At 38.1% G+C, this 21,326-nt stretch overlaps 1 protein-coding gene across 4 annotated transcripts in view; it reads right to left on the reverse strand.

The window, feature by feature from the left end:
* LOC106177890 (GTP-binding protein Di-Ras2) overlaps positions 1-21,244 on the reverse strand; it is a 32,324-nt gene extending 11,080 nt beyond the window's left edge. Inside the window, exon 1 of one of the 4 annotated variants that reach the window (XM_087000741.1) lies at positions 20,530-21,244. In XM_087000741.1, coding sequence (XP_086856867.1) covers positions 20,530-20,628 — 99 coding nt within the window. In that variant the 5' untranslated portion in view covers positions 20,629-21,244. Of the gene's footprint in view, positions 1-2,210; positions 2,785-9,678; positions 9,870-11,540; positions 11,639-20,529 lie in introns of those variants that run through there. The other 3 variants (XM_013560828.2, XM_013560827.2, XM_013560819.2) reach the window with 3 other exon arrangements.
* Between the last annotated feature and the right edge of the window lie 82 nt (positions 21,245-21,326).

Raw genomic sequence — 21,326 nt, forward strand, 5'->3', positions numbered from 1 at the left:
TTAGTATAGTTACTTTAATTCAAACAAGTGAAAAGAATTAATTTACACCAGATCGAACGAAAACAATGATACTCTATTAAGAGACTGAGGTGCTAAGCACGAAAGACTGGTATAATAACGCAATCGGACATCCTCTTCTAAACGATTGAACGTGCAAAGCGGTGCATTCGCTGATTGATTTCCTTGATTTGGTTATTTTCAAGAAAAATTTGCTTTAATGTAAACATGTGTTGAGAACTGATTAATAGAAGGTTGCATTGCTAAAAATTATGGGGGAGGGGGGGGGCAAAGAGATATAAGCACAAAATCACCTGAAAACTTACAACACACCAGGAATACTTTTTGCCGTGTTAGACCGAAGAGTAAACATTTCAAGTTCCCATTGACGTTATTAAACCTTGAACTGGACGAGGAAATTGGTCGCTCTGACGATTTATTTCCTGCATTTGGTTATTTTTAGTAAGGACAATTAATTCAGTTAGGACCCGTTGTCCGATCTGTATGCACAAAATTGCAAATAAATGTATCCACACAACATTACATGTTATTCCGTGTTTCAATCAATTCGGGGAACAAAGATGCAAGGGATGTCGATTTTGTTATTGAAATGTGTGGTTAATAATCATTATTTCCCAACATGACATATTGAGAAGATAAAACATTAATACCAGGGCCGTAGCCTCCGGGGGGCAGCTGCCCCCCCCCCCCCCCCCCCCTGGGATTTGAGGTCCAAAAAAAAAAAAAAAAAAAAAAAAAAAAAACAATCGCAAAGGTAAAAAAAAAAGTTGGTATCAATTCTGTTAGAAAATGCACTCATGGCCACTAGACAATCATTCAACAATCTGTTTACAAAGGTGTACTGTTTTTAGCCAACTCAGTTCATGCCAGAAAGCTCACCCTCCCTTAGGGAGCTATCCCCCAAGCTGTTATCAGGTTATTGTTTATTTCCCTGCACTTTGTAGGATCTTTACAATCTTCCTTGCAACACCAGTTGGCAGTGTTGCATGCGAGAGATCATTTTCAGCCCTCCGTCGTTTGAAACTGTGGACACGTACTTGTAGCATGGCAGAGGAACGCCTTAGCGGATTGGCTCTCTTGCTTGTCCACAGAGGAAGAAACGTTATTCCTGATCCTGAGACAATCTACGAAATGAAGTCCAATGGGCGTGTTGTGTTGAAAAAATGACTGTACTTATGGCAAAATGAACCCACAATTTTTTACTTCTGATTGAGCAATAAATAACAGTTAAAATGCACCAGAATGCAGTATTATACATACAGTTTTTAAAAATTTTTCCACACCATGGGAGGGGGAAACCCCCTCCAACACCCTCCCCCCTTGGGGGCTTCGCCCCCTCGTGTCCACTTACTGCCCCCCCCCCCCCCCCTGGGATTTTGCTCAGGCTACGGCCCTGAATACATATCGTTGCACATAGTTATACCGGTATACCAATAGCTTTAAACACAATTCGATTTGGCTTCCCGCTAGAGCTGTCATGAAGTTGACAGCAGAATAAAACGTACTATTACGTGAAAAATATCACACAACTTAAAGATCCGACCTAGGTCATGGAATCTCCAATTTACATACACATGAAAAGAAATATGCATTCGGAACACGTCCTCCAGCAATTACCGATAGTTACGCAGCTTTTCACATGGTTTAAGAGGGTCGTAAATCTCGACATTTCATGTCAGCAATGCAATCTTTCACTTACAGAGCTCTCAAAACCAACTATTTTGTCGTACAATGGGGCAGTTCATAATGTTTTACTGTTAAGTGTTGTGAACAAGACCAAGGCAATTTTAGTGTAAAACTGAGGTAGATTAAAGAACATCCCTTCATGTTCTCGTACATGTACTAGTACCTGTGCTAAATATTTCCCGTTTGAAGTCGCAAAGCCTGGGATAAAAGGAGCAAACTGGTCGGATCTGATGGCCTTCATTTGGTGCTTTTAGGGGTGAAAATAACTAGTAAACCCACACTTAGGTTCTATACTTGGTAAAGCCTTGGCAGATGCAATGAAATCTATAGTCATTTACGCAGCGGTGTCAGAATATCTTTGTAAAATCGCAATATGAGACAAACTTACGGAACAATGTTTAAATAATGGCACTTACCTTGCCTACGTACATTCCCACTAGAATATAAGAGCTCTGGGTCCAGTCAATTGGCTGAACTTGATATATCAAGTAAACTGATTTACTTACCTTACGAACACTCATGTTGAGGACTAAGATCTGTTGCCCATATCCGTGCTTTTTAAACGAAGACTGGTACAATGCAGTACAGTGCACAGTGGGAGGAAGACTTGCTGTAAAAAAGACTAGAGCTACAAATCAACCAGGAGTCATACTCGCTGCCGGAAGGCGGATTGATTGTGTGTTAACTTTAGCAAAAATCAATTTCTTGCAGTTTCAATGAATGACCCCATTTCGCGTCCCATTTACTGGACCTATGGGCTTCGCCGATGATCATGCGTTTCCAGATGAAACATATCGAACGCTCTGTTTGTTTTGTTTCACTTGAGCTGCTCTTGCTGACACACCGCAAAAGTCAAAAATCGAATTTCCATGAATATTTTAACAGAGCCCTGTGCCTGACAATAGTTACGGATGCGCAAAGCTAAAAGCTTTCACTAATAGCTCCGACCCATGGACTGCTTAAGATCTACACATTCACCGATTGTGGCGCGACGTATCTTTTCTCTTAGTATAAGCTTACACTTTTCATCTCTACAGCGATAATGGTTACTAGCTAGACCCCTGATTTGTTCAAGTTTACCTTGAAGAATGGGATACTCATGGCAGGGCTATTTTGCTATATTGCATGTAGCTACTTACGTCTATTTGAGTCATTTACACATATCTTTCAAACTGCATTTCGCTCTGTATCATCGGAAAAAAAGATGCAGTGAATGGAAAGCACTGTCACACAGCATGAGAGACACTTACTGCACCTCGAGTTGTATTGCCTTTCTTATTTTGCTGTTTCTTCGTTCTTTTCATTTGTGGTTTGTATTTATGTACCTCCCGTATTAATAACCAACGTCAGATGAATTTCCATGCTCAAAAATATAGCGTGCAATTCTAACATAGTCGTGCTCTTTAGCCCACACGCACGGACGTACGGAAACAGGAAAACAAGCACGCACGCACTAATTAATTTTCTTTCAGCGTCTGGTATTAGTTTCATTTACTATATACTTGAATACCTCTTGATTTTTGTTGTAAGATTATCAAATTAGATTCAGTGATACCCATATCCCACACATCCATACCTTCCTCGTCTCCCACTCATATTATTGTGACAATAGTGTGGCCGTATTTCGTGATCTCTACGACCATGGTGTCTCCTCGAGCGTGGTGATAAAGTAAGGTAAATATTAAATTCGTGGGAGTACCTCTCTCTCTCCACTCTCTCTCTCTCTCTCTCTCTCTCCACTCTCTCTCTCTCTCTCTCTCTCTCTGACTGGGTTCCCATGCCTAGCTGGATCTAACTCTAGATCTAACTCCCTGGGGAGTCTCACTAAATTATTATCAACTTAACCGGCTTAAATGTCTGTCACGCGTACCAAATCAGCTAGGGTAAAGATATAATTACTAACAGTTTTTCTAGGCGTGACATACATTAAAGCCGGGTAAGTTGATAGCAATTTAGTGAGACTCCCCAGGGGGATAGATCGATCCAATTATCTGTGGGAATAGTCTCTCTCTCTCTCTCTCTCTCTCTCTCTCTCTCTCTTCTTAGCAGTTACCATGTTGACATATACAGTGTAAGCTTGCGCGTGAGTGTTTGTCTGCGCGCGTGCTGTGTGTGTGTGTGTGTGTGTTTGAGAAAGAGAGATGGAGGGAGGGAGATAGTGAGTCTACCTTTACATTTCTACCCGCTCACCCCCACCCCCGTTTTGACCTACTTTGTATGCCAGGCCTATCTCCAGTATTAATAAGACTTACCTGCCGTCTCGGTCAACTCACGCTCTTATACCCTAAACCTTGTTAGCACATTAAATATCAGCAACAAAATACTCATGTCCTTCAATTCAAGAGTACGTGTATACCCATTGTCTCAAAATTACACACTAACGTCATCTGCTTGCCTATACGCATATACTAACATATTTTAGATTTGAAGTCTCTTTCACTTACGTCAATTTGATTGTGAATATCTCAAATATCGAAGGACCAATTTCCATCAGGGAAACTGACGAGAGTGGGAGGATGCTGTGAGTAGATGAAGTAACATCATTTATGACAGCGACAATGGTAAGCAGATGGTTCTAAATAACTGTTATTAAGCCATGTTCACATTACTCTACACCTATTGGATCTGATTCGACGTAGAACCGCGTTAAAGCCCGGTTTACGTTTGGGACTATAACCATGTAAACTTGAATGCTTGAGTTCAGATATGGAGGGCTTGGCTTGACAGTGGTGATTGCAATGACGGGCAGCTCTCCCTAGCCCCACAATCAATTTACAGCTAATTGTTTATAGGCGACGTGCCTCTGATTCTGCACACTATTAACGTGAACACAGTGAACACAGGCCGTAGTACAGATAGTATGAGCTAGAACACATCGGACGTACAAACACACTGTATATCGTTTTTCACATTTAAGCTTGTATTTATGATTAAGATAAAATAAATCAAATTTCTTTCCATAGGGACTTAATTCTTCAGGAACTCTAATTGCTACTCCGTCAAATACTTTATGCATCACTGCCTGCCCTCGTTTCCCATTTTTACAGTTTTTTTCTTACATATAAATAGGAATATCACATAAATCGAGCGCATTCTGCCGTTCGACACTCATGTAAAATGTTCGCTGCTTTACAGATTACTACTTACTGTGTCATGTTACTTGACAGCGCCATTTGTGAAGATCTTGCAAATAAATAACTTTACCGTAAAATACTTGGACGTGTTTTTTTAATTACCTCCACCGTTACACTAGCATGGGCCTGGGGGAAGCTTGGTTCACACCATTTGGTTTAAGGACTCATCAAGATCGACTTCAAGCCGATGATATATGTGAACCCAGCCTTACATGTATCACCTTATAGCCAAGCATGTCGTCCTATACATTATGCCAGATACTTTGCATTTTATGTACAGTTTTACAGCCCGTTTCACCTTGTTTAATGGGAAAACAGATGTAAACATGCATGTCTAGAAGACGAAAATTTAATAAATAAAATATCATGATCCTAAGGTCCAAGCTCATTATAAGCCAATACGATTGCTGGTACTAGTTCAAATAAGTGGGGGTAGTTAGAGACCTGGGTAAATTTTTTCATGTAGTAGATTATGTATCAGCGCAAAAAATGACTCTTTTGCATATAAATATATATTGGCGTAGACGTCTAGTTGATAAGCTACCCAAAATAATAAAAAGGAGCTATTAATGTCACAGGTCCACAGGGATTTCTAAGGTAATATATTTGTTTTCTACGTAAATACTCCATTGATGCTTCTTCTCGTTAATAAGAGAAAATGATCACAATGTGCCGTTTACCTGTCAGTACGGCTGAGCGTACAAGGTTTCGTGACAGAGAGATGTCTTTGCTCCCTCTGACACGTATGTGGGTGTGCGTGGGAGGAAGATTGCGCGTGATATGTCTTTGAATAAATAAAAAAACTGTTGCCCATACCAAGGAATTGGTATCAAATATCTCCTTGCCTATAATGAACCTTGTTAACGTTCTTACAATGATGCTCCATTTATAGAGTACATTGTACGTGTACAAGTACGAGACATCAATTTTTCTTCTTCATCGATCTATTTGTCACATTGTTTTATCAAACTTACTCTCTTTAATGCCAAGGCATGAAAACGTGTTCAATTTGTGCCATCATTTCTACTTATTTCTGCTTTTCCCATGCTATGACCAACTTAATCGTGTTACCTGATTTCAATGTCTTTGATTCAATACACTCTTATTTTTCTCGTTTGAGGTAGACTATACTTTTGGAATAGTTTCATAGAATTCAATATCAGTAAGTAAGTAAGTAATTTGGTTAGAAAGTGTTCGTGTTGGTGTATTTTCTGTTTGATATTACGTTGATATGCTAATACGTTATAATTATAATGACAGAAAAACTTAAATTTTCTAACACACACACACACACACACACACACACATATACATACATGTACGCACCCCCGTATATATAACAGCGTCTACTGCATGTAGGCATGTATCTTCGACCCTTCCTACAGCTGCTGCATCGGACCAACTGTGTCACAGTCGAATTTTTGTTCTCTATTACCATCTCAGCAGACGATACACCGTTACACCGTTACTCTGGGTTATATAGACGTATATCCTACATTTCATCTTTGCGATGAAAGATACCATGTGTTTATTTACAAAGATTTATGGGTCTTTCATGTATCACGCCCATTTCTTTACAGACACAGACTCGTTTCGTAATTTATACCTACATGTACCATGTCACAGATTTTGTCTTTGCGATGTCAATCACTAAAGTATTTGTGTCAATATAAACTGCAGGAAGATGAAAAAAGAAATGCTGAAATTAAGTCTTAATCCAAGCAGCCAAACCTTTCTTTGCAAGAGCTATGTTATAATTCATTAGAAGGTAGGGTTTGGGTTGGGGGGCAATCTTTATTAAGACAAATAAATCACGTATTTTATCGCTAACCACTTTATGGATGAAGTTCCGTGTTTTAAGGTAGGCCTACGTTAAAACACGGAACTTCATTCATATCTCTACCGTCTCCCACGGTTTCAAGGTTAACTTCAACTGAACCAAATTCAATTCATTTATTGTGAAATCGAAATTACACTTGGAGGCCTTTGGTGGCGGTAGATGATAGTAAATTATTGCGGGACCTCGGAAATTACAGAAAAAAGAAAGAAACGAACTGGAAAACGCGATGTTTTGCATGATTGAATAAATTATATGGCATTGAGAAATAATAAAGTTGATTTCAAAATCTTTTTCGTGGAGTTCTGGGCACTAATAATTCTATTCCTGTAACTTTGAATGGTGTGTTAAGTATGTATGTATGTACTGTATGCCACCGCATTAATGTTAACATGCAAAATGGTACCACAGCCATTGTGCCATTGTGCTTTGATTCTATTTTTTTTATTTGCAAATGTGCACCAAAGTAAAAATGTATAAATCAAGATTTTTAAAGCAGATCATTGTTTTTATTATTATATTATTATTTTTATACAATTTTTACAGATCATCTTCCAGTAGCTACTGTTGGTTTTTTAGTCTCTCCATGAGCAATGGTGACTACCAGCATATGGATTAATGTCACCCTTGACGTATAAACTGATGCGAGGTCTAGTTATGGTATTACACGTAGGTCTCTTTAAAAAAACCGAATTACTTAATTATGAAAAAGGTTTTCCGCTGTCTCTAGATATGATTGACCTAGACAGGGGCGGATCCAGAGATATTTTCTGACAGTCTTCCAAATTATCTTTGTGGATCCATCCTCCATTTTTGACCGTCTTCCGACAGAAAAAGATAGATACCCGTCAATATAAACTTGAAAATCTGACCGTCTTCTGGAAGACCCAGAAGACGGCCTAAATCCGCCCCTGCTAGAGACTAAATAACGAGAGTCATAGGCCCTACACTACGTTTCGAGCCACCATCTAAGTCCACATTTTCTAGGTGTCACATTCAGCAACGGAATCGCCAATTCACGTGATCAAGATTCATTGATGGTGAACGTAGTGTATGACTGTTTTTATTCAGTCTCTAAGCCAAAGATATCATTTCTTTACAGGTTTTTTCCTTGTTTAGTCAATGGAAAAATCGGTTGTTTCCGTGACCCGAAATCTATCGAGAAATTCAAGAGTAATTGCTGCGGAAAATAGCCATGATGAAGTGACGCAAATCGGTCATCAAGTACACTTCAGATAAGTTTAGCAAACGCACGTCCAATTCACGGGTGATAATAAGGCGTCCTACGTAACCAACTGTCATACATGTAGTATGCGGTTTTCAGTCTTTCTCATGAATCTAGGATATAATAACTAATAATAATGTTTCCGTCTTTACATCTCTATATCATGGTGGTGATTTCATAGTTAATATGAGGAAATATTTGAAGGTGACCAGGGATGTATCGTAGCGGTGATTTCAAGGCCAAATTACATTTCAGAAACTTTATATTGTAATAATGTCAAAGTTGTTAAAATGACTTAGGCCTACTTATCTTCGAAACCCAAACTGTTTAACGAGACGTTATGTTATCTATTGTGTCTTCATTTTACGGCGAGAAAGCATGCAAAGCAAACCTTAACAGACAGACTACAATTAATTATAAGAACACTGTAGTCATCGGCTGAGGCCAAAGTAATTACTATGTTTGACTAAGAATCCTGATGAATCTGTCATGTCATATAGCAATAACTGTGCGCTGATGTCTGGCATCACCGCATTTGGTTTGACATTACGAGAACGTTTGATAGGAAAAATCGACTTGAGCAAATAAAAACAGATATACCTCCACTCCCTTTGTAGACTCTGATTTATCAATAAGCACAATGAAACTGGCATTCAAAGGAGAGATTGAGAAATATTTGATTTAAGTTTTAAGAACATCTGCCTAGAACTTTGTCTGGGAACCATTGCCCTCCTTTATACACGTAAGCATCAATCTGACAACAGTTATTGCAAAATATAGATCCTTCCCAATATCTAAAACGAATTTAAGCCATATAGACTTTAATATCTCACCCATTTCCCTACTCCTGGATGAATGAACGTTCTGTAAAGATTCAAGTAAAAGGCAGTAGGGATTTGAAGAGGTTACTGGATGCTTTGGTTAAAACTAAAACCTTTCTGAAAAGAAGGATATCTTCTTGTTTCGTAAAAAGATGAAATTGTACATAAAAAGTAAAAGTGTTTAAGCAAGAAAAACTGCATTTGGTATTGGCTCTGCGATAGCCTTAGCTCCTCAGAGCACGTGTTGCAGTGGCGCCTTTGAAGTTTGTTTTACAGCCCCAGAACTTGCTAAATTTGGCCCGGCTACAGTAAGATTCGACTAATGAGAACTTTTGAATAAGTATGTCGTCCAATGACCATTGTGCTACATGTTAGTTGATAGCCATACTAGCAAGAAACTCAAACAAAAATCATCGGAATTCAACTTTTGATCTTGCATAACAGATTGTCCCTCTGCATCTGTTCTCGGAAAATTATCGATATTTCTTCTTTATCAATCAGGTTTCTGTATCCTGTTCAATAAATTTGCACTGACAACCCTAGTCCAAATACAGCGCAGGTGCATTAAAAATACAAGATGTTACAATCAATATGTAATTACTTGTGAGCAATGTGAACCTAGTTATTGGATGAGTCACTTGGGAAGAGGGATACCCAAATGAATACTGAACTGATTTCCCGTCCAAGGCTACCTTTCATATAGGCCTACTGTATCTCTTAACTTACAACTAGCGAATTCATAAAAATGTAATTTTTTTTCATTAGTGATATAACAATTGACAGTAATTCTTAATTTATCAAAGGATACCCTTGACTAACAAGAGAATTAGCACTTTTCCAAGCTTAGATTTGGCACGGTGCCAACTCTTACTTTCTTAAAACTGGATATATTCGACCTAATATTCTTTACCAAATTTTGCCATTCAACTTTTAATCATTACATTTCTATATACAGACCTTATTAGTGTTTCCAGCCTCTTGATCAAGCAGTGCTCTCGCTGTTCATACCCATGGTGTGTCTCAAGTATATGCACACCCGAGCACACTTGGTATTTACTGTGTAAATGTCACGAACTTATTAGCAAATCTCATATAGGTCCCTAACGACTCGCATGACACTCTGGAACCATTGCAAGCCGCGGCATGTATGAAGTGTGCCTTTCCTAGAATTTTCCGACCGATTACGGATGACGTCACATCGTGCTATGCAAATATGGATCTAACCCATCAATCGGGCTGGATTGAAAAAGTTGGGCACTGTGTTTGGAACGCACTGGATGTCAGATCTTTGAAGAAAAAAAGAGTTATTTCGCACTGCGTTCACGTTTACAAACTGTTACATTTTTTGGTACTTCAGTAACAATTTTACAAAAATATTTTTCGGCCTATCTGTTTGCGAGCGACCGTAGCAAAATATCTGGCATTTCCATAATTTATTTGGCTTTCGTTGAAGCTAGATGTGATCAATATAGACTTATTGTCCATAGACGTCACAGAATGGAATCCTATTGATTGCAATTTGATAAATGTCAAACTAGCCCATATAACCTCTTCCTGTACGCTTTTCCCCTCTTAATATGACCAGTTAGCCACAAACAAACATCAATATTAGATATTACTGACTTAACAGTGCATTTTCGTTCAGCAGATTACTCTTTCTGGGTGTCTTGCCGCGGTGTTGTCGAATCTCTTTGTGTCCTTGGTTTCTTTTATAAAGCAAATTCACCAATGTTTCAAAAATCTTCAATTACGTTTTCACTCAGTTCGTTTAAAGACCGATGACGTTAAGATGGCAAGTATAGAAGGCTGTTTGTGTTTGTATCAACACACACCGCAACAGTTGTGTTAAAAGAAGTTATGGTGTTCTCTTTGGGTCAGTGCCATTATATCTGAAAAAAGTTTAGCTGGATGTGTAAAGAGTTATTTTAAAAATACTCCTGAATATTAAATCCGCCCTTTTTAGAATCCTATTGGCTGTTTCATCTAAATCTCATCCTAAACTACTTCAGTTGTTATGAAGTTTTTGGACACGATTCAGCTAGCTTTTGTGAGATACTTGGTTCCAGTATAAATTCAAAGCACTGTTGAAACGTTTTTTTACCGTGCAGAGGAGCGGCTATTTGTAAAACTGATTTTATATCTGAACAGGTTTTCTTGAATTACATGGTGCAAGGGTACATAAGGCTCATCTTAAAATTATTTAAAAGAAAAGAAAAGAAAGGATTAAATTATATATTTGATAAGTCTTAATCATTTAAAGTGTACAAGTACCGACAAAAACAACTTAATTCATCAGGGCATTTGTTCCTCAACAGTCTTATTGTTCACTGATCCGAGTGTGCAGACGGTTTCGTGATGACGTAACAGCGAGGGTAAGTGCGTCTTACTGGCAATTCTATGTGAAAATCTGGATTCAGACAAACGTCTAGGCGTTTTTATTCTTTTTTTTCTAGGTTGAAGTTTAAATAGAAATAAATACTCCTCTAACGTTACACAATGGGACATCGTTTGCCGTTTATGGTATGTAAAAAGAACAGTTTTAGACAAGCCTTCATTGGCATTTTGCAATAGAGTGATTTGCATGTATACAAGGGGCATTTTCGTGGCATATATACTTTGGTATATTATATATCTATTTACAGTATAGGATAATGATCATTTATCATGTTTTAGTATAGGTGCTATAATAAAGGATTTAAACCAAGTAGTCATGCAGAAGCATCTTACCCTAAACTGCCATTACTTTAATTTGATGGAAAGAACTGCACCGATTTCTATCTGAAAAAATCTATTGGAAGAATACTTAAGCGTCCACGTACCTTAAAAAGCAACGTCGTCTATGGTTTTCCACATTATAACCACCCTTTCCAATCCGAAATACCAGTATAAAACCAACAAAATGACACAAGCAGCTGTCTGGTGTTAGGTTTATATACTTTGAAATGCAGCCGCGAGAGGAAAAAACGATCTTTTTGTGGTCTTGGCGTTTTTATATAAAAATCATTTCTGGGTCTACATGTACTTTCATATTTCATTACAAAGTAAATGTACGTTTTGAATCAAAAACGTGGTTCATTTACATTTGATAAAGAAGCACTGGTAATTTCAGGAAGTGAAAGCAAATGACATGTAAATACGTTAATTTGATATGGATGGAATATTCAATCAAAGTGAAGTCAAATATCAAGTCCTGGTTTTTTCCCATTGTAACGGAAAGTAGCGCAGTATGCTCTTTGAGCTCTTTGAGTGCTTATAGCTGCAGCGTATTGATCAGTTTTTTATCGTTATCAACTCAACTTTTTTTTGCTTCATTTTTTTCCACGGAATTAATGAGTTTTAACCATACAGTCGCGACAAAAGAATCACAGAAGTTTTATGTCAAGGCTATGTAAATGTTTTATTTGACTTTCTGAGAGTATTTACCGGTGCGAAAACGATCTTCGCTTACTTACGCATTTCCCCATACGTGGGTAATGAGACTAAGCACAAAACACGAAAAGGTTTTGTCGTCTGTTTCTTCCCAGGTGACACTCTTCTCCGGAGTGAACTTTTTCTTGACATCATTGACGTCTTTATGTTTAAGGCAGCACCAGTGACTGCAATGATACTGTATTGTGACATTTCAGCTGTCTTTGACACTTGACTGCACGGGTGTTTTATTAAAAAATGAATCTATTAAGGACCGAAATCATAATGCCCGGACTGAAATCCAGTGTATCGCATTGCGCCCTGCAAAGCATAGAAAGTGTGTAGTGATCAGACTGCAATGATGGTGAGTGAACGAACAGTATTTCGGAAAATTGGAAAGCTATATCTCCAGAAAAGTTGAGGCATGTATCAAAAAAGGAAAAAAAAAAGAGAGAGAATGCAAATGCATAGAAGATCGATAAATCGCCCTTTCTAAGAGATAGTAAGGGAAACTCCGTAAACCGGATGACTTTTGATTAGGCAAAACAGTTTGGAGTGAACTTGTGCAAAGGAAGCGCACTCCCCTCACCTGTAGCACAATCATATGCTAGGGCCAGTCAAAACTTTGCAATGCAGATAAGTATAAAGCAAGATACATGTATGTGAAAATAGCCCAAATAAACATTGCATGGTATATTGTGTTTGTTCGAATAGAATAGGCGGAAATAGGATCCTCGGAACTCTGTCGTCTGTGAAATCGCCTTTGCTTCATCACACACAGTGCTGTGTCGGTGGTTCAAACGTGGGTGTAACTATCACCTTTCGGCCACACTTAATTATTATTGTCACAATTTTTTTCTGTCGAATCACGTATCATATGAACATGTGGTTTTCCTTGCCATCTATGACATCAAAACAACGACAACAATTTCTTAACATGCAGGCACACGTTGTCTTTGGAAAGTTGTTTTGATCATTGTAAGTATTCTATTGGTACATGAGAAGGGGACAAAATATGGAAAAGTAACTGTAAACAATAGACTTGTGACTTGAGCTTTTCTTGATTCTGCTGACGTAATTGAAATAACTCTTACTTTGATGCATGCGATGTTTTTTAAGTACATTTACACTAGAACAACGTATATCTTCTGTCGTATAGCCTTGTTGTTAACACAATGGGAATGGTCCTCTTTTATCACTATACGATATTATTGCTTTTACGAGCTCTCAAATATCAAATTGAAAAAACTCAAGTAGGCCTACAAAATTAATTCAAACATGATCAATTTGTACCTGAAGGGATATGATGTCATTTTTATTTTTTGCCAAAGTCACTAAGATGGCTACATGAGTTTGTAAACGAAGCACCGCTTTTGTTCAGTGAACTCGCTGCGAGTGAAAAGCTTAACAAACAAAATCACTTTCTTTCAGAAAGCAAACTCGACACCTTTGACGCAAGAAATGGCGACTGCTACAGCTGGTCGCCTGTCTCTACTACCACACTTGGAAAACTGCTGGACATCACTATCCTTCGCTGTATTTGGCCAGCACAATCTTATGTAAAAATATCTTTCAAAGGCAACAAGCAAAAAATCTTGAACTTTAGGTCAGCAGTTTCGTAGATTTTTTGATTGACAGAATAAAAATCTAGCATTATTGGACTGGCTTCCAGCATATAAGGCTTGAGTGTCTCCCGTATATGTCTCTTAACATTTTAGCCTCCGCCAAGGTCTTTGATTCCGTTAGTTTGTTAGCTTGTCTCTCTGTTAGCAACATTATGCAAAAGGTTAAGGGTGGATTTTGATGAAATATTTGGATAGGCCAAAAATTGCCTAACTTAAAAGTGATTAGATTTTGGTGACAATCCATTCATTAATTAATGACTGATTATTAGTTAATTATTTGTCTTGCTGGAGGTCTACGCTCACTGGGTGATTTTCTAGAAAATATGAAATGTAAATATGATTATAGGCCTGCCCATACCAAACTTGTTACCTTTTAAAATATTTCAATCCCTTGGCCTTCCCATCTGATAAGTATTTGTTTACAACGCCAACTTTGTTAGCCATGGCGGGACATGTTTTACAACGCTTCTCCCCAAGTATGTAATTATAAGCAAGGTGTCAGGAAATTAATTTCATAAATGAATATAATCAAAAAGGTCACTGAAGGTTTATTTTCATGTTAGATTTAGCTCTCATCAGTCAGTGAAATATCCCAGACAACGTCAAAAGTAACGTGAGCCTCACAGAAATAGAAGCAAGCACGCAAAATCATGACTCCGTGTAGGCGGCGTATGCACTTACTGATAGGTATAGCACTTATGCTATCATTTTCACCTGCAGCATTTAGGTTTCAGTTGTTATTGTAACTTTGGGAAATAGTAAATCAATACACGAAAATAAATAAATGAAAAAATACACGAAAAATGACCTTCAATACTCGACTTTTCACGCAAGTTTGGCAAACTCATAATCCTAAGTGTAATATCTAAACTATTTTTGAGCCTAACACTAATTTGATATTGTGTTGTAAAGTATATTACATATTTTAAAATAAATAGAAAATCAAGAGGAGGATTCGACACAAGATAACCATCAATGCTGCGTTTTAAGGATTTGCAAGAAGTGAATGCTTACACGCGTTTTGTAAAAGCCTTGCTGAATCCACCCACATCATAGGATTGTACCACCTGGTTTTGCCTATTCTCTTTCAAATAGGTTTAATGTGACAATATACACAAAATACTTCCTGATTCCGTTTTGTGCCAATATCTAATGTCAACAGGTCTGACATTGGTTGTAATTACCAAACGTGGGCAGTAATTGTAACACACACACACACACACACGCACACACACACTGATTGTTTTGAGGGCGCCGAGTTTATTTGCACTATATGACAGAAGCACTATCCAGGATATCTCTACATATCTTAGTGTGTTGGTAGCCGCAGAAAAGGGACACTGTGATGTCATATTTTTCCCCAGTTTGTCCGTTATCATTCAGTTTCAGAATGAAACTGAAACGCAGCTGCACTTAAATACGTATATCGCGGGCTTGGGGGAGAGAAGGCGGCCTTACAGAGAATGTGATTGGCGGCGAATCTATTCAGTGGCCTACAACTAAAGTCAATACTGCTACAATGTACGTACGGTATGACACATAGTGTTGGAGAAGGTTTCATCCATTCTGGTCATTATAACGTATATTCTCCAGCTGATTACCACATTCTTAAACCACTTCCACTCGTTAGTTAAGTTCTTAACGGATCACCGGCACTTATATACACGCATTATAGATGGTTTTTCATACAATGTGAATGTGATAATGAATCAATTTCCAGGCGGGCATAAAGGCAACAATTGCCGTCCTTTCAACAACATCCTTGGCAGCATTCTGTACTTGGCTTTCAAACCCGTTAAGATTAGGTTTGTGGTTGCCACAGTTCGAGGGAAGGCAATCGTTTACTGGAAAAGTTGGTACCAATAACATCTAAAAGACGTTATACTAACCCTAATAACATCACGATGGAAGGCAATTTATCGCTATTGAAAGAGAAGATGCAACTTGGTGAAGAAAATTACTGATAGTATGATACCAATAGCTCTTTCACTTCAAACCAGGATGACCAAAACTGTTTTGATAGATCACTACCTAATGGATATTTGTTAGGATTGACTTGTGAAAGGCTAACTGAAGAAGACACTGGCTCTCCTTTTCTCTCTCTCTCTCTCTCTCTCTCCATACACATACTTATTTTAATCATTGTTTTTACCATTACCATTTTTACGGTTTTTACCACTAGTATATTCACACACACACACACACACACGCACACACACACACACACACACACACAGTAATGGCATTTTTGCGGTGACAGACGCTGTATCAGCTAAACCGAATCGATCATACGGTGCACGCAGTGGAAACTTCCCAGGCAAATCCACTGTCTTTTATACATAATACTAAATATATTTAAGAGTCATCAAATTTCCTTTCTATGACAGTAGTACCACACTTAAACATTTGCTTAATTGTACCACAGTCTGCCAAATATTGGCATCTTAGATAGTAATAAATCAGCTGTTAAGTAAAATGTGTATTTGTCAATTCTCTGTATTCACGCATAGTACTTTCTTTCTACGACATCGATGGCATGAAATGTATTTCATCTTATGAAGTCTTGCAGCCACTCATTTTAGGCTGTGCGTGTATTTTCACAATTCAGTTTAATTACGGTTTTGTGCATTTTGTATTTTTTACATTAAGCCTTTATGGTTTTGGTGTAAATATTACATCAGGCACAGTCAGATATGACCACCACGCTTTTTCAATACATGAGTGTAAGATATTCTGAGACATTACCAAGGCATTTAGGCTGCAAATACTGACAGATTTAGAAAATGGCCAAAATAAATCCCTGAATATAAACCTGCGATTTGAAATGTAAAAGGATCTTCCAACTGTTATATGTTCATTTTGATATTATTATCAGTCAATAAACAAATTAATTGATCAGATACAGTACGATCCTGGCGACCCCCCCCCACCCCCCCCCCACCCCCCCCCCCCCCACCCCCCCAGCTCTACAATAGTTAAATAGATAGATACTTCGGGGATGGACAGAGATGAGATGTCGGAAGGGGAATAACAGGGAGAGCGACAAAGGGAGAAATGCTCGAGACACCATTCATGAAATAGGGGGCAGGGGGTGGGATTGCACAAATAAAGACGCATAATGTAGCCCTTCGTTCTGTTTCCACGGGGAAATATCTTTGGTAAAGTACCTTTGAGGGTGTTCTATTGAAAAAAAAATCTGCTTCGATTCTCGATAAAGCTTATGTCTCTTATCATATTTCTAGGAAGGTTTACAAAACCATGCTGGGTGTTTTGGATTTATGTTCTATGGATAAGATAAAGTTAATCCTATTATTTATTAGGTGGGCGCAATACAATATAATAAATATTATCGATTGAGGATAAAGATTAGCGATAATTCGATAGGGTTATTCTAATTGTCTATCTACACCTTGAATAACGTGTGAAATTGATGGCACGATATATCAAAATTGGAAAGGTCTTAGTGTTATTAATAGGTTTTCGAGCACTTATGGATAACTTTGTTTTTCGGAAACCTACCCACAAATTGATCGGGGTTAGTTTTTGCTGTCAAGAGATATATCCAGTGGTCATTCTTTGGCATCAAAAATCAAATTTCCCACACTTACAAAAAGTAATTCCCTACAAAGGGTGGTTTTTTGCTGCTAAGTGATGGATTTTTAGCCCATTTTTGACGCCCTAAATCAGATCGGCTTCCCACGAGTATAAAAGAAATCTTTTTAAGGGGCTACTTCTTGTAGTTAACAAATTGATCTTTTGGTCATTCTTTTACGCCCTAAATTACATTTGAAACCCACACTTTGAAAATTGAATCATTAGAAAGGGGAAAGTTATGCCACTAATGCACACTGTCAAAACAGTGTTTAGTTTTTAAACTCATAGGCCTATAACACACGTTTAGCACCTGAACGCATTTAGAAAATTTGTAAAAGCTAAACATGTCAAGCTTCTCACAGAGGACAATGCCAGACGTGCTTAGCACTGTTACAGGCTTAGCTGTGTTTAGCTTCACCGGTATATGAATCTGTACTAAGTTTATCGCAAGGCTAAATAGATTGGCTAAGTACTTCCCCAGCTAAGCGCGTACATCTGCTAAATGTGCGGAGCTGCCAAACGTGTGGAACTGCTAAACGCAGCCAGCACGGATACTCGATGGAGTTGGATAAACTCGAGAAGCCATTCATTTCTGAAGTTGTGACCGTCAGCATCTATCTGTAACTGTATCGGATGGCTTAGTGGTTAGAGTTCCCGCATACGAAGCTGGAGAACATGAGTTCGACTCCGTCTGTGTATCTATACCAGTCTTTCAAGAACACGACAAAATAACACAGTATGACACAATAATACAATTTCTGGCGGTTTGGCCAAATAATAACGACATAATTACCTTCTAAATGACAGTAATGTGTAATAATTCAGGTATCAATATTATACCAAAGCCAATGTGTCATGTACATGTAGCTCAGTTTTAACCTGTGTAAAGTTATCACGTATTACTGCATGTATATTATAATTAATATTAAAGTATATCCACTTTACATATTACGCTACTTATGTATTTGTTTGGTCATAAACTTTTGTTAAAATGTGCTAGAGCTTATAAAGATTATCATTTTTGTTATCATAAACGATACCTGCTGTGCTTGGCACCCAGCACTTAGGGGTTGAAGCAGGGATAAAGTTCCTGGTCTGGCAGAGAAATAAATTTTCGTTTGCTAGCTTTCAGCGCTTCGTACGGCATGCTGGGCTATAACCTCCCCAGGGAGGCGGTGGCGTCAACATCCAGATTGTACCAGGGCCAAAACTGACCAGGCGTCCGTAAACTGCGCGGAGACGCATCAGTAGTGCGGTATATAAGAAGTGAACTCTCCCTTTTTATTTATTATACTGTATTAATGATGTGTATTAATGATATGTATTGGCCTGACTCAATAAATTTCATATCTACCCGAAACGGGTTATATTGCCAAACACATAAAGGTTTAACGCATGTTTTACGATTAGGAGCTAATCTTGTTTAGCAGCTAAAACAGTTGAAAAAATGAGACAAATCAGGCGCTTAAGAATGTGTTTAGGAGCTAAACACTGTTTTTTGCAGTGTATGGAACTTATTGGACATTCATTGACGCTCAAAATTAAATCAGCCACCCAAAAAACACGTGTTTAAAAAAAATACTCTAAAAATGATCCTTTCGATCTCATTTTAACATCCATAATTAATTTGTTATTTACGCCGTAACAGTAGTTACAAAACAAATGTTACGTGTACCCCTATTACAGTTTTTCACAACTGCTTTGCAGATAAATTCTAAAAGAGGGTATTTTGTCAATGTTTATGCTGTTGGTCATTCCATTTGTCTTAATATCTCTCTGTACACACAGCAATGATAAGAAACGTACACAAAACATGGCTTGAATAAAAATCACATTATTCAGAAAACATTTATATGTTAACTTTGATATGATACTCCTAAAACATCACGTAAGTGCAACCTACGAGATTTTTCGCCCACAACACAAATTCACCACCCTAATTATTCTCAAGACAAAGCTTTTTTTCCCCTCAGAATTATTACTCAGATGTAGCTTATATACCCGAGTAAATGTTTGATGTAAATCCCGCTGTGGATAATCAAAGCGATCTGTCTTAATCCATTGCAAATTACACCTACACTACAAAGTTAAGTAAGACTCCTATGGCAAAATGGATAATTTAGCACTGTTTTGGGCACCTACTCATGTATTACCGTCGGTATTGGGGAGTTGGTCTCGAGTTTATTTTCCCAATTAACGGGCACTCCATCCAGTTATCGTCCATTGGACTTTTCTCTTGATGCTAATACGATAGACCCTATTGGCTTTTCAAATGTTTACAATAAACCTACTTCAAAGCACCGCCGATAGATACTTCACCTCGGGATTTGTCATCGATTTCTCATCGTTAAACTATCCATCCATTACTAATAATTTATACACATGCATAAACCACTCAACGGCTGCACACTACTGGAGGTAAGGGGAAGAGAGATTTTGAGATTTATTTAATTTTCAATAGGATAATGGAGAGATGAGGAATCAGCCATGGAGATATTGGGTCGGGGATAGTAATATCATATCGTATAACGCCATGTTTAGCCCAACTTATCTTCAGTTTACCAGCGGTATGTACCAATATGCATGTATTAAAAGTAAGAAAGAGAAAGGATCTAAGAATTTATCCTGTCATTGTCAATAGGGAAATGGAATGATTTGTCCTCAAGTATGAGAGAACCCCGGATTAAGAAACGCATTATGATAAAGTTGTTGGTTTCACTCAAATAGGTCACATTTCTGACTGCTCTAATAGGCATTATTGATCCGCGATCTGGCAGTGACAATACACATACATGGCTATTAAAGCGGACGTGAAATAACGAACAAAACTTAGTGTCATACTGTATGCCCATTATTGAAGCAATTTAGCAATGTTAATTTGCCAGGTAGCATCTTCTAATAGTTAAGACATCAAAACACCTCCGGTTACCATGGCTTCTAACAACACTACACTACACGTCCCGATCCATGGTGCCGTGTCTACAGAATAGAATCGCCGTTTACAGAAAATGTGAAAATAATTGCATTCCCTGTGGTGCACATTTTAAGTAGTATCACGAAGCGTACATACATACATATATATATATATATATATATATATATATATATATATATATATATATATATATATATATATATATATATATATACCTCTATTTCTACAGAACACAAAAGTACCTACCTTATCTTTGTGTTGCCAGACGTCCCCCTGCACTCCGGGGGAAGCAAAATTAGGAGTAGCCTTCGAATGTGAACGTCCTGCTCGTCCAGACGCTGCCATAATGAGCGAGTGTTTCTTTCTATGGCAACGAAGAACAATGATGGCGTAAAGTATACCACAGTCACAATAGGGATGATTACTGCTTAAACCAACTGATCGCTGTCTATTTCTAGTCCAGTCGTGTATTGTTTTCTTGACTGCAAATTAGTATGCACTTAATTAAGGTATCCACTGGCGTCCGTCGTGATGCAATTCCTATGAAATCTTAATGTGCAATGCAGGAAATGTAATTTTCCTCTGTGGTACCCATGTTATTGGCATGCATACAGAGCGTATTATGGGAAAAAACTTCTAAATGATCCACTCCTTGCTAGGGCTTCCTACGTTTCTGTATATTTCTACATGTCAATGCACCGCGCGCAGCGCGGTAACGTGCTCCAATAGGATACCACAGAGAGACAGAGAAAGAGAGAGAAAGATCGAATCTACCATCTGGTTATTTGCCCATGCATCAATCTCTTTAAGTAGCCAATCGCTTGTGAAATAACTCGATGGCTGTATTTCAATATCCACCTCATGGAGAATGGCTCATTTATGTGCGGAGTAAAATCACTCAGCTGCGCTGTCTCACGTCAACCGATATTGAGTCTCAGAAGAGTTCTCACGCTGCCAGATCTCTGAAACGAATGTTTGAAGTTTTAATAAGATTGTCGGGTCAAAGGTTAACTAACTTGACGTTGTGTCGTTGCATTGTGAAA

The sequence above is a fragment of the Lingula anatina genome, chromosome 1 (genome assembly GCF_051362555.1).
Source record: "Lingula anatina isolate TDL-2025a chromosome 1, LinAna3.0, whole genome shotgun sequence".
NCBI classification, from domain to species: domain Eukaryota; kingdom Metazoa; phylum Brachiopoda; class Lingulata; order Lingulida; family Lingulidae; genus Lingula; species Lingula anatina.